Here is a 15,361-nt window from a genome sequence, read left to right on the forward strand (position 1 = left end):
TCAGAGCAGGTGACAAAGTAGGGCAGAATCATCCCTAGCACAGGGGCTATTCCAGCAGCCTCTGGACATAGTAAGCAGCACTTCAGAGCTTCCCACATCTCACAAGAACAGAGCAAATTCTATGCCCTTTACACATAGGATTTACCTGTTCATCTTCTCCAGATAGAAATAAGCTAGGAGAAGGTGAAAGTCTTTATCAACATGTCTCTATCTGAAAATTTAACCCTTTTTATGGCATCTTAATTGTATTACAATGGCTGCTTGTATCATTTTCTTCTAACGTTTTCTTCAAGCTGAGCTTGCAAGTGGGTGGAAATACATCTATTAGTGAGAGAGCAGAAAAGACAGCTATGAAACTTGGGGTCTGATTCTGACTCTGTTCCTGAATTACTGTCTAAGCGGTTAAACCCCTGTGCACTGGATTTTCTCATTGTGGTAGGATAGATGTGGAGAAGAAGAAGTATAAAGTGTCACTCCCTTATGATGATGCCATAAAGCCTGATGACTGAGAATTTCTGCTAAGGAAATTTTCAGACAAAATAATAATATTCTTAAGAGATGTAAACGCAAATACACTGGCAGACTGCAGAAGAGTTAGGACTGTTTACAGAAGCTGAAGATCTCTTGTGCTAAATGTTGTTGTCATTTCATAATAAAGCAAATGGCAAAGAGCAGTCTGTAAATTTATGTGCAAATTCCCATCTGTGGCAGAAGAAGAAAGTAATTTCAAAGATGCAAATAAAGCTGCCACACAGTACCTGTACTGTATCTAATTGAGATTACTGACCATAGCACAGTGATGCAGGAGTTGAAGATTTGGAGGTTTTGCACTGAGCATACAGGAGCATTCAGCAGAACATACTGTTGTGCTCTAAATGCTTTAATATCCCTGGCCTTGCCAGGAAGATCATGAATACTACTAACTTACAAATGGTGTTTACAGTATTAGCTGAGGAAACTACATTTCTCTTTCAGGTTCCTTTTTCTGCCAAAGGCTTAAGCAAGATCACTTAGTCTTTCTGTATCCTATTTTTCATTCTTAAAATGCTGGTAACAATATAGACATGGTGGGTGCCAGTAGGCTGCAATATATGTGATTTGTACAATGAATTGATTTGCTATTTCCTTAAAGCTAATATGTTTTCTCCCATGTCAAACATTTATTACTACAAGAATAGGTGTCATCACAAATAGAAATATACTGTGCAATGCAACTTAGCTTTTGGACATACCTCAGATGCTGATTTACATTTAGTAGATGAAATAAGTGCCCCTGTTCTAGAAGTCTTCACTGCCATGAGGACACCTCACTGCATGTTTGGCAGTATGTTACAGCTTGCTGCTGGCAGTATTTTCATTTCAAGCAATTCTTAAGCAATGAATTTTGATGCTGTTGTGAAACGCTCATCTCATGTTTACTGCTGATGTGGGTCCCTAAAAATTATTAAGAAGCACCCAAGCACAGAAATAAAACCTGTCCAAAGTACTGCTGGGCTTAGCCTAAGTGTAATGATCACTTCTGAAGTTTGGAAGAATAGCAAGGAAACAAGACTCATATAATTGTAAATATTTGTGATATCCAGCCTGTTCTAAATGCCTTCACTTTCTGCTTCACTCCCTCAGAACAGTGTTTCTTAATTTTTCTACAAGCAGGAGGGTTTCACCAAGATAGCAGCAACACTTTGCACTTGAATAGCAGTTTCCACTTTCAAAACGTTTGTAGAGACACTAGACATTTTTCCCAAACTCATGTGAAAACTGGGAATTGAGGAAAAAAATTTAAAAGCATTAGTGGAAATGTGGTGCATATACTTTAGGTCTGTGATAATCACAACCACTGCTATTCCTGTTTTTCTAACAACAGAAGTAAAATGGCCGAATCATTATTTCACCACATCTGGTTAATTAGTTGGTAGCAAGTTCTGTTCCAGTGTAATCACTGGGTTTACTGTATTTGAAGCCTCAAATTGTGTCATCTGTTCTGTGTAATCCAAAGTCCTGTTAGAGAAATGCACTGCCTAGAATATACTGAACAGGACTTTTTGATACTGGTGTGATCATGACACTGGTGACAGCTCTAAAATGAAAGAATTTAAACTGATTTCCTTTTATTTGAAAAATTTACTATCAAAAGCAGACTTAAATCAGCTGTCTGGAAAAAGAGCCTTTACTGCTAAAAAAGCTTTGTAGAGCTCTTGGTTCTGTTTTATGTGATCCAAAAATGGCTTAACAGTGGATGCAAACAGTTACCTGAGGGTATAAAACACCTGAAAGAAGAAGAATTGCTCTTTAAGATGTGTTTTTATCAGTTGTGGAGAAAAAAGGAGAAACTGTTAGTACCCAAGCCTGTCAGATAAGTGCCATTACAAAGCTGTAAGGTTCTTGAGATTATTATTCTTTAAATTGCAGTAAAAGACAGTAAAAATGAGTTACAGCTCAGTGCCTAGAGGAACAGCCTGAACAACCCATGAATAAGCAGACTTGGCTATTTGAAAACGTATAGTCATGTTGGCAAGTTCAGAAGGCTCTTCAGCTCTGCTGAGCAGGCTCTCCAGTATCTGCACAATGTGGGCTTGTGCTCTGTGCAGATGCATGTAACATCACGGAGAGAGGCACTGTGACACATCTTCATGGGTTAAATCCTCTGGCTTGTTTGAATAACACCTCTTTGCTGCTTCTTTTAGACATCTCTTTTCGGGAGAGGAAGGGGGCATTAAGGTATTTTGGGGTGGGGCAGGGGTTGACAGTGGGACACAGTGATCTTAGAGGTCTTTTCCAACCATGACAATTTTGTGATTCTGTGGAAGATGCTACAACATTTTAGCCTTTCCTCTGATGCTCCCCATGGCATGGTAGAAAACCATCTAAAGTCTCTAACATACCTTAGGATGTTATCCTGTTAAAGCAGCTTGCATAGATCAAATAGACTTTGCTGAAAGCTCAACTTGACCCTCAGATGAAAGTTTTAGTGTGTCGTGGTCTGAACCCAGTTTGGGGTCAAAGGTGCCATATCTCAGGGCACAACCACCCTGTTTGTTTCTCAGGATTTTCTAACACCAAATTTTATATTCAGGATAGCCTTCTTAATTATTTTGGTGGGTCCATCCCTGGCCTGGGGCCAGCTTGCTTCCACTGGATATAGAACCCATTGATAAGCTCCTCTCGGGAGCGTGCGCGCACACACACACATAGATTATGTGTTTAAAATCCCATTTTACTGTAAAAGTTTTCAAAGTATGTGTGGGGGGAAAACTGGATATGTAAAGGTACCCGGTCAGTAGAGAGAAAGAAAAAACAAGACTATTATAGTTTGGGATAGAGAGAGCCCGAAGCCGTTCCTGTATGGGGTTGATGAGGTGCGTGTGAGTGAGGGGCCAATGACACGCCCGGGGCAAGAAGGCATTAGAGGTGAAATGTTTGGGTGGTGATGTTGTGCTTAGTTAGAGGTGAAAGGTTTGGATGGTGCTGTTGTGCTCACATCCTCCTGGAGTAGGGGATGAGGCAAGTTGTGGCAGCAGTGGCAGATCTAGCGCAGATGGCACCAGTGGCAGGGACAGCAGGGGCGGCTGCAGCTGCTTCTTTTGTCTTTCTGGTGCCTCTGGCAGCCGAGCTGCCATGTGCCTGGGCACACAGGGGATGGCTCTTTTTGGAGTCTGGGCACGGGTGGCAGGGCCACTCACTGCTATCACCCTGAAGAGCTTTCTTAGGCAACCTCAGCAGCGCTGGAGAAGCAAGGAGTCTGACGCTGTTTTCCTCACTGGACCTGGGTCTGTTGGCAAAGTCGTGGCCTGTGCTGGTCTCAGCCAGGGCTGCTTTCAGCTCGGTTCCTTGTATTTGGTTTTCCTTCTCCTCTCTCTTTTGTCTTCTTTTCTTCTCTCTCCTTTGTACCAGCAGCAGCGGGCAAGGGGTGCAGTGAGTACCCACAGCGATCGTCTTTATGGGCATTTGTCGCAAGCCAAGCCGGTACTGGGGGGAAGAAAAGAACTGTTTCCCACAGCATTAGTTGCTTTGCAGACTTAGGCCATGCTCCCAGGCCTACGTGCAGCTCGGGATGAAGTCCCAGCCATGGCCCCTACCCCACAGTATCGCCACCATTTCTCCTTTATTTTTATTTTATTTTTTCTGTTACATCTCTCTATTACAGTCAATTTCAGTGAGAGACGTACTTTTCTGAAGGCCAGTTCTCCACGCAGTGCTTGCAGGATGCAGTGTGGTATCCAATAAGACTGGGTTGTCATTGTCCAAAACCATGAAAGAGTAAAGCAAAAAAATGCATCTTTTTTCTGTCTGCCCTGCCCAGCTCCTTTACCAAATGAGAGGTCTGGCCATGTTCATTTTGTACCACTTCAGTGCATCAACAGATGCAGCTGTGTTATTTTTATATAAGCCTGCAAGACTGGGCATGAACAGAAGTGGGTGCAGTTCATCAGGTAGAAAATTAGAAATTACATGGCAGCCTCTTAAATAAGTAAAACTAGAGCTTAGAATTGGACACGTAGAGATCAAAACTATACTTGCAGGCTGAGAACTGAAAGAAGGAGGTGAGGATGAATGTTCTTAGGTGTCTCTATTGCCCAAGGCAGCCGTGTTAACATCTACTTGCACAGTGATGCCTAGACTGAAGATCTCCATTTGTGTTTTATAGCTGGGTCAACTGTCAGCTTGAAAAATTATGTTTTACAGAGCCAGAAACGTTATCAAAGTTGTGAGCTTAAATATGGTTATGTTGTCAACTTGAACCTGGCTCTTAATTTGAAATGTTTAGGAAAGAGCACTGAAGTCAGCTTTCATATCCTTTTCATTTACTGATGGAGTAATCAGCATCTGTAGAGCACGCAGCCACAAAGTCTTTCACTCCATGAAATGTATGCTCAAAAATTCTCTTGTCTGAGGTCTATAATCTCATTTTAATTAGCACTGCAGATGATTACTCCAATCAAAGAAAGTCAGTGCCAAACATTGCTAGCACAATGGCAGTCAAATATGTGAGCTCTGAGGTATGAATGTCTGCTCAAGGGCAGATAACACTGCTCTGCTTCCTTCCTACTGCTTGGCCTTTGAAGCACACCCTTCATCTTAGAACTTGCTGAATATGGAGCATTTCCAGTTTGGCATGTGGCATATAGCTGCAACAGAATATACTGTCACTTGCTTTGAGGAATTTAATTATGCAAGGATTCAGGATTGTATCACATCTGCCCAGTATTCAGCGTAGTTGTCAACCATGTGGTCAGGGTTTCAAGATGTTGACAAGCTTCCATAACAAGGTACACAATTATTTGGTGAATTTTGAAGACAACAGGTGTTCAATACAGTGATAAAACTCAGACCACAGCATGCCGATAAGGACAACACCAACAGGATTGTATGTTGTGTGCCTGTTTGGTGTGTGCACTGCCATTTCTTCAGAGATCAGGTGTCATTAGTTTGTCAAGAGGTGACTGATGATACTAAGCTGCTTCTGGATTTATATATTTCTTCAATATATATTCTCACAGAAAACCTTATTTGAGCAGGCAGCAGGTGACCTGCTACTGATAGGAAGCCTTTATGAATGTAAATTTTTACTAAGATATTTCCAAGTTTTTAAAGGATTTCCACTGCTAAGCCAATCAAATTTTTCAAAGGTTACATGCAGTCCAATAACATTTACCAAGAAAGGCACAAGCATACCTAAATTCATGGATTATGTAAAATTCAGCAGGTTCATTTATTGTCTTCATCCTCAGAGGACAGAATTATCTGGGCTTTTCTAAAGATGTTAGTACATGACTGTAAACTCTTAGAGAGAAGATATACTCCAAATAACATTTTTCCTCCTCCTGACCAGACCTTTCATGCAGAATAAGTGCTTATATGAGATTTAAAATTATTTTGGTTGCACAGTTGCAACTCTGATAATTTCTTTTTAGTTATCCTCATTATGAGAGGTAGTCTCGAGTGTTTTGAATCTACCCATAAAGCTGCTATAATCAGTCTCCACAATTACACTACAATGCACAACAATTAATTATACCAAATCCTTCTCACAGAAGTGTTTTTCAGTGAAGAGATTGCCACGGCTTTACTTCTGACAATAAAAAAGTAGGAATTATTCTATACCTCTTGGGATTTTACTGATCTGACATTTCTGTAGTCAGGATTATAATTTATTATTTTTCCAATAGGAAATAAACATCAATTCTTGATAGGTATTATCTTAAAAAAGTGTTTGACATGGGAAAAATATTCCCATTTATTTTTTTTTTCCTGTAAGAAACCAAGATCTGGGTTTTCAGCTAAGTAACTCCAATGAGCAACCTGCCCTCAAGTAAAGCCTTGCTGGGATTCATGTGCAGGGTCTTCCCCTGAGGAATGGGAATGTCTGCCCTGCACACTGCTGCTGTAGGTGCCAGGCACAGGCCTGGGCAAGGCTGAGAATTGGTGTCACTGTAGCTTGGTAATACAGACCTCAGGGCAGGCTGCAGGTCTTCCATGGGATCTAGAGTGAGACCAGAGAAGGGCCACAAAGCTGGTGAAGGGTCTGGAGCACAGGTCTTATGAGGAGCATTTGAGGGAATTGAGGTTGTTTAGCCTGGAGAGAAGGAGGCTGAGGGGAGACCTTATCATTCTCTAGAACTGCCTGAAAGGATGTTGTAGTGAGGTGGAGGTTAGTCTCTGCTCCCAACTAACATGTGATAGAACAAGAGGAAATAGGTTCAAGTTGTGCCAGGGAAGGTTTAGATTGGATATTAGGAAAAGTTTCTTCACTGAATGGATCATCAGGCACGCAAACAAGCTTCCCAGGGACGTGGTTGAATCACCATCCCTGAAGGTGCTTAAAAAAAATACAGATGTGGTCCTTAGCAGTGAACTTGCAAGAGTTAGGTTAATGGTTAGACATTATGATCTTAAAGGTCTTTTCCAACTAGACAGATTCTGTGATTCTGTGCAATTCCATGATCCAGGTTGAATACTTAGGCAGTAAGTTCAGGCTGAACTATTCCCAGCCACAGTCTGATAGCCAGATACTTTAAAGATAGCTCTGAGTGTGTATTTATGGAGTCTCTAGGCTTATATATGTCCAATACTAATGTACATGTCCTATGCACAGGACTTTTTTGTATGGGCATACCCAAGGTAGAGGTCCACTTCAATCTAGTGCAAAACATCTTCAACATCAAAAGAAATAGCTGGGGCTAGGGCTGCTTGAGCAGGGGCTGGCCATGGACAGTGAAAGCAGTGGTTCTCTCTGCATCCTGAGAGGATTTGGTGGCGTGTATGTCAGACTAGAACTACTCTGGTCAGGGTATCATTCAAATTTCAGTAATCCAATGTGTGCCACCTAACGCACCTCCAGGACATGAACCAAAGCACAATGAGTGGGAATAATCAAGAGATTCCCTTTGAAACCTCACTTCTGTTCTGACCTAGATACTAAATTCCCCTAAAAGTTCCCCTAAAGAAATGCATTGCCAGGAGCACAGTTTTGGTCCCTTGTATTTAGCCCTCCCCACCCTGTGTGCCAGACAAGCCCTCTCTGAGCACTGGGAAGTGGGAGCAAAGGACATGCTCAACAACCACAAACAGCTGTTGGCAAGGTGACAAGAGAGGCTTCTGGATACCGGGTTTGTTTACTAGATACTCTGAGATGGTTATTGTTCTTGATTAAGTGGAACAGTAAATGCCATACTCCACTGTTCAGTTTCTCTTAAAAACAGAAGATTCTGTAAAGATTAACTTCACAGTGGAAAGTTTTCCTCTGAGCAAGACCTTTCCCTTTGGAAAGGAGCAAGGGTAGCAAATTGTTCAGAAGTAAATGTTCCCAAGACTGATACAATCACCTCTCTACATGTCTTTATTCCCTTTCACAGAGCCATGTTTGACTATGACAAGAGCAAAGACAGTGGCCTCCCAAGCCAAGGACTCAGTTTTAAGTATGGAGACATCCTTCATGTCATCAACGCCTCGGACGATGAGTGGTGGCAGGCGAGGAGGGTCACTCTGGAAGGAGACAGTGAAGAGATGGGAGTTATACCCAGCAAGAGGAGGTGAGTGCTGCCTCCTCCTTTCTACCTTCTCAGTCATGGTGTTAAAATATTCCATCTGATTGCAAAGGCAGGGTGCATCAATCTACTGAAAAAGTTGGGGAACTAGAGGAAAATCCTATAGTTATTATTTTGCGAGTTGGAAGATGGGATTTTTGCTGTGAGATTAAAAAAAGTTCAGGCAGTTTAACTGTACTTAAACTCAAAAGGTGAGTCAATTGTAGTCAATTAGTATCTTCACCAAAAAAAAGTGAAGGGGAAAAGAGAACTGTCTACTGAAGAGAATTCTTTGTCAGAAAAAGGAATAACCAGAATCTAAGGCTTGGAATTAGCTCTGAATTTGAAGTAGAGTACATGACTTAAGATCAGGGTGATTAGCTACTGCATCAGACTGCTGAGAGCTGTAAAGAATGCCTTGACATTTTCAAATCAAGATTGTATGTCTTTCTTTTGAGAGAGTAATAAAACTAAACTTCTTAGCCTATGTGATGTAAAAAATGATACTAAATCCTAGAATGGTCCTCTTTGGCTTGAAACTTGGTTAATTTGTTCTCTGCCTGCCTAGATACTAATGGATAATCAATATCACAGTAATTTTTTTATATCATGCAAATGAAAGAACTTTCATCCACTGTCCGAACTAAATCTGAATCTTTGTTTGGCTGAGATGGATTCATGCTGACTGATGGAGACAGAACAGACAGCTGAATCTCTCTCATTGTTTGTATTGTTTCCTCTGTCTAAATTCTTTTTTAGAACTGGTCACAAGTCTCTGATAGCATCAGAACAACCATACCAATCAGCATTACCTTCTACCTCTGTTGATAGTTGTTATAGGAAGGTCAAAAACTGAAAGGGTAGGAGGAAAATGAAATCTGTCAAACTAGATTACACTTCTCTTTTGCAGCAATACTGCCATCCTGCATATAAACTTGCTATTTCTAGCTATGTCAGCTTTAGGATTAATATTAAAATGATCATTCCTATTTTCTCTGGTGGGGAAATGGGACATCAGGTGCATTATAGAGCACCTGCTGCTGTTTCAAGAGAGCTGGCCCAGGTGCTTGTAGACCTCATGGTATTCCTTGTTCTCAATCATGTAAAAGTAAACTGAAAGGCCATTGTTGACATGAGTCCTGCAAGGACCTTATTTGGTCTAATAATGACCCTGTTTGAATAGCAACCACACCAGGACTTCCATCAAACAAAAAAAACCAAAACCAAAACCAAAAACAACAACAACAAAAAGCCGATTTGGAGTTGTATAATAGATAGAAAGAAAAACTACATTATAATTTTTAAGATGGGGAAAATGCACCCATTAAACAGATTTAGTCTAGATATTGAAAAAGGAATACTTGCCTACTATTACTTGCTACAGTAAATACTGTTGTAATGACATGATTGCAATCACACACGGGAAAAGAAAGTCTTTTCAGTTGTTACTGAGGGCCAGATGTGCACAAAGCTCACTCACAGTGTGGTGCTTAATGTGGTAAGCTACAAAAAGCTGTCATACATAATAAAACAACTCTAGGGGAAAAAAGGGCAAAGCAAAGCAACTGACTAAGATGTGAAGTTCTATTCTCATGAAGGTGAAGACGATGTAAGAACCCAAAGTGGATTGAGTTACCTGCACGGTGATGTTTTCAAGGACAAAAGAGGCACCCCTAGTTAAGGTCAGACATATGAGACAGCCCAGGAACTACTTGTAGCTTAAGAAACACTGGGAGAAAAGAAAAACAGGCAAGGTGAAAATAAGTTGGTTCTAGTCTACAAATAAGAGTCTTGAATTTTGAAAGATACAGTCATAGTTACCAGACTCTCCACTTGTCATCCTGATTCTTCACTAGTGAATCTGAGAGGTCTGGAAAAATCAATGGTATCTGATTTTCTGTCTGTACTAATGTAATGATGTAATGCACCTGAGCTGGGGTGGGGGGAGGTTGTCATGATCTCATAAAAGTTTTCATTTGTACAGGATTTTTTCCAATGCACTGAAAAGTGAGTATTGTTTTCTTTCTTTTGCCCGCATCTTCTGTGGTCATTTACACCACCCAAGGGGAGGGTAGAGCTGCAAAGAATAAAGCTCAACATTCTTGCCAGAACATATTAATTCAGAGTTGAACATCCTCTTCATATATGGATTATTGACTATGAGAGGCTTGATCTAAACCAGAGTAGTGCTAGGATTTATTTAACCAAATGTAGGCAACTACATCATGAAAATCTTCATTTAAGCTCTTAGAATGAGCTAAGAGAAATTTTGAATGATAAATCAAAGCTCCATATTCTTTTTCTCCTCTATGATATATGTGATATGTCAGAAGAAATAATTTATAATTATAGGGGAGTTACTACTCTCTGTTCTCTCCAGGATGCTGGATACATCACCAGACCTCACCACTTGATGATTCAATAGAGTTTGAAAGCTATTTGTCAGTAGTTTTCAGTGCTGCTGTCAGTGTGTGGACCTGTTGCCTTGCTGAGTGATAAATTTTAAAGTCAGGCTTCCAGAGGGAGCTTTGGAGAGTAGCACAGCAGCTAGAGGAGGCTTTCTGAAATAGGCAGCCCAGAGAAGTGAGAGTAGCTTTGTGTTTCTCCCCCAGTCTGTGCAAGGACCAAATCTCATGAGCTGCTCAGCCAGTGACCTCAGTGGAGATTAGGAAAAATTAAATGCTATCCTACAGTGCTGAAGTGTCACTGCAAACCTTCCTGCATCTGAAAACAACTTCGTGTCCATTTGTCAGTATGTATTTCTTGTTTGGTAACAGCTGTTTTTCTGGACCATGGGACTGAGTAGCTAGTTGGTTCAAAAACAAACATAATGCTATAGAAATTATCTGATATTGAGTCATGTTGATGTTGGGAAAGGTGGGACTTCAGCATAAGAGGGAGCAAATCACTTCAGTTGTGGTTTAATAGTCACCAAATAGTTGTTATTACATAATATTAATTAATTAATATTGCAGGCCAACTTTCTTTTGCTTCCATGTCTACCCCAAAGATTTATTCAAGCTATGTGTAAAGGGAGAGGAGGGCACCACTATCATGCTGGGCAGGATTGCTAAGATGCAGAGACATAACCACCAGTCCTGTACTAATGTCTGGGGCAGACTTGTGGTTTTACCCATGTATTAAGCTTATGCATGTGAATTACTCCCCAATCATCAAAAATTACTATTTTATACTAGAACAGCCAACAGAATTAGATTAAAAGTAGACTTTCTTTACAATTAGATGTATAGATTTACATTTTAATTTCTACATATGCTGGTTTCTGATCACAATAATTTATTTTTTACCTCACTGTTCTTTTCATTGTCAGGATAAGCAAAAAAAAAAATCATTTTCCCATAAAATTCAGCAACAAGCTGAGCAGCCTATGTCTAAGACTCTCTCCCCAAGGAAAACCTCAGATTAGTTAAAGTGAATCAACAAAAAGCATGAAAGCAATGTGCATAAGTTGGAGTGTATTAAATCTGTAGGCAGATGCTCTAATTCAGTAGAAAAGATATTTTAATTTGCTGTAGCATTGATTTTTATACCTCCAGTTCTTTCTGCTTTTACTTTGCTGAGTCTCTGCACACAGGCTACATTGCAAGCCCCAGACAACAGCAACCTCCCACTTCATGAATGTCAAGCTTCACTATTTTCTGTGGCTTGTGTATTTCTCCTTGACTGGAGTCTGTGGGTCTGAAAGTAATTTATTAATTGCCCCAGAATGGCTCAGTATAAATTCTCACCACTTTAACCTGATCTAGTTGATGATGCCCCTGCTCACTGAAGGGAGGTGGGCTAGATAAACTTTAAAGGTCTCTTCCAAGCCAAATCATGGTATGATTCTATGATTCCATTATTCTGCTACTGCTCCCACTGCACCAATGAGGATTTGGTCCTAAAACACTAAAATATTTGCACTCATCTTTCTGTTGTCTTTAAGATGGGCAGCCACAGAACCACTCTTAGACTGGATGTCATTCCATTATTTCTGTTTTCAGGTAGTTTAGGTACATCTGACTGCAAGAGGTGATGAAACTTGTCTCTCTGCTATTACCAGCTGAAGCTGCATGATGCTACCAGCCTGGTATTTGTGTTGTCAGGCATTCTCCCCACAAATACCTGTGAACAAACTTTCCTTTCAGAGCAGAATTGGGTGAAAAGAACTTGAAAAGCAACATTTCACAAATATTTAAGGACAAGGACCAAGAAGTTTTCCCAGCACTGAAGTCCTTGTGGCCAAAAAGCCAACTTAAATTTGTTAATCTGCTCAGTTTGGCAGAAGGGCATGTTTATCCACTCAAGTGAGTTTTATTTTTAATCGTTTCCTTTAAATTGTCTGCCTTGCTAAACATCCCTTAAGATTTTAATCCTTTAATAAAACTTTTTTAACATGGCATAATCATGTAAACTTTGTTCAAAATAAGTTACCTGACTGTGATTACTAATCTAATTGGAAAAAAATAAATATGGAATAAAATGTATATGTATGTGTATGTATAAACCTCTTCCTGTTCTCTTGCAGTGAGGGGAAGCTTGAATGCTGAAGGAAAACAGCCCTTAGCTTTTAAACAGAAGAAAATTGTTCTACAATTTTCTGCTAATTCATTTCCTAATGGTATTAGGTCTACTCTTTCCATTAAACATTGACCAGGTGCTGAGCTGTTCTCTATAGACAAGTCACTAAGGGTGGGGAGCAGAACGAGAGCACATTCTCTCCTTCTGAAAAATACACATTCTGTTCCAAAAATACCACTTCAAGAATGCTCAAAAAAAAAAACTTGGAGAATGGCTAAGCTCAGATCTCATGAAAATAAGTCTAAGCAGTGCAGAGGATGGAAGCAATAAACAAACTATGGCCTGGGTCCACATATTTGGGCTATATATAGTAATACATATTTTCATGTTTATTTCACTTGATGGGCAAGAAAAAACAAATACAATGCAGATGACCTGGAAATGGCAAAGCAAGACAAGAAGAAACATGTTAACAGAGATGTAAAATATAGCAAGGTCTTGCAAATGTCCATTTTACATTGCAGTCTTCTGTTTAATGCTGTCCTTTCTACAGTTCTCATGCTGGATTTGGAAATAACTTTCATCCTGCAGAACACCTCAGTGTCAAATCTGTGCAATTTACTGTATTGTAAGCATTTTATTTGATTCTTGACACCAGTTTGTTATTTGCATCTGTACTCTACACCCGTGATAATGCTGTTATTGAAGATTGAAGCAAATCTCAGCTATATTTTACATCTCTGCTGTGAAGACTGCTTTTAGAAAGGCACTGACAGAAGTCCTGCTGGCAGCTCATGTCTGGTTGAGATATGCCCATTTTCAATAGCAACATGTGCCCAGAGATGGTAAAGGAAGGTAGATGTTGTGGTGCAGTGGGTGCTGCATCCCTGTAGTTAGTTCTTCAAAAGAGGAGTAAGAAGAGAACAGCGTCCCAAATCACTGAGGTCTTGAGCTTGCTAGTGAGGGAACACTGAAGGCTGAGGTAGATTTTCAATGTACCTCTCCACTTTTTTTAGCTGTACATAGGAAGAGGAGAATAGATTTCAAACTTTTTTTTTTTTTTTTTTTTTTAATGGGCCAGTTGTGAACTACCAAGACAGGTTTCAAGAGTCTATATATTTCAAGAGTTTATATTTCAAAGAAGTATACAGTATCCAATTGTCCAGGATCTCAGATGTTCTTAGACCATTTCCTTGTACGAAGAAGTATTTCTACAGGGAGCTACACTTGAAGAGTGGGGGAAAGCTGGAGGTGAAATCCCCATCAATTGTGATAAGCAATGCTATTTCCATGTGGGACTCGGAGAATTTCAGCTCCCAAGTCACATTTGAATGCTGGATGCAGGTGTCTTTGAACTCTTCTTGAAATCTCATTGACCTCCAGTGACCTCCAGGCACTTTTGCAAATGGGACTTGAGCCATGAAGCAGTTTTGGAAATCATATTTGCGCTTTCCTCCATCCCTCAAGCATAGCTCCATCATGAAGATACATAATTGGAAAGGGACATGGGAGCAGTGTTTATTACATCAGGCAAGTGAGGGTTGCAGATTTGGGCCTCTGCAAATTGGCAGATGAGAATTCTCCCCCTTCACTTCATTTTTAACACAAATCCCCATAATCCTGCTTTGTGTGGCAGTGATAGATGAAAAAGGGATACAGTTTGAAATGAAACATTTCTTTTTTTTTAAATAAATTTCCTCAGCTGATTGATCAAAGTGTTGTCCAAGAGATGGCAGCTTTGCTGTCAGTTAAAGCAATATGAAGAATTTACACTCCTATGCTATATAGATATTTATAATGTCAGCTGCATCAAGAAACCTTTTGTGCCTAAACTCCCTTTTTCTTGATGAAAAAAGGAAGTCAAGTGTATTTTTCCTTAAATGTAGCACCTACAAACTTGAAGATTCAGAAACAAAGTGCTAAAAGTGCTTACATTAGTGTTCCTTTAAACAAATGTGTTTTCTAAGGGGTGGATCAATGATGCTAAAAGAATTGATATTCCATACATTTTATCACTCTCGTTTTAATTCCCTTTTTAGAAACAGAATCACAGAGTGTTTTGAGTTGGAAAGGACCTTAAAGATCATCTAGTTCCAATGCCTCTACATGGGCAGAGACACCTCCCACTAGACCAGGTTGCTCTAAGCCACATCCAACCTGGCCTTGAACACCTCCAGAGTTGGGGCATCCACAGCTTCCCTGGGCAACCTGTTCCAGTTTCTCACCACGCTCACAGGAAATAATTCCTTCTTAATATCTAATATAATTCTGCCCTCTTTCAGCCTGAAACCATTCCACCTTGTCCTGCCACTATATGCCCTTGTAAAATATCCCTCTCCAGCTTTCCTGGTACTGGAAGAATGCAATATGTTCTCTTCTCTGTAAAGTCTCTTCTCCTCATAGCTCTGTCTATGGCAAAAGTGTCCTGCCAGCTCAAATGAGAAATTATAGGAACATCCTAGTTGACTGCAGTCCTGCACCTCAGCAATGACAAAATCTATAGAGAACCAAGCTAAATGCTAACAGAGTTCTCTGGAACCTGCAAAAACCAAAATTTTTCAGGCATTCAGATATTGCTTTGATTCCTTCAGGTATATTTCTGATACCAGCCAGAGATACCAGACCAGAGAGGTATATTCCTGATGCCAGAGCAAACCCCTGCCATATTTCAAGTCACAGACCCAAGACATGAAGGGAGTCAAGTGCCTGAGCTGCAGTGCTTAAAGAGTATGTTATAAACTGTCATTTTATTCTAGCCTTTTCCTGACAGTCAGTACATTTTGTTGACCCTTTGGGCAGCAACACCAATGTAATCA

General features: G+C 40.2%; 1 protein-coding gene across 1 annotated transcript in view; it reads left to right on the forward strand.

Annotated features, from left to right (window-relative positions):
• Positions 1-15,361, forward strand: part of DLG2 (discs, large homolog 2 (Drosophila)) — a 124,690-nt gene that overhangs the window by 65,049 nt on the left and 44,280 nt on the right. Inside the window, exon 3 of the mRNA XM_010004403.1 lies at positions 7,854-8,030. Coding sequence (XP_010002705.1) covers positions 7,854-8,030 — 177 coding nt within the window. The remainder of the gene's footprint in view (positions 1-7,853; positions 8,031-15,361) is intronic.

Source organism: Chaetura pelagica, unplaced genomic scaffold (genome assembly GCF_000747805.2).
Source record: "Chaetura pelagica isolate M959 unplaced genomic scaffold, ChaPel_1.0 scaffold59, whole genome shotgun sequence".
In the NCBI taxonomy this organism is placed as follows: Eukaryota; Metazoa; Chordata; class Aves; order Apodiformes; family Apodidae; genus Chaetura; species Chaetura pelagica.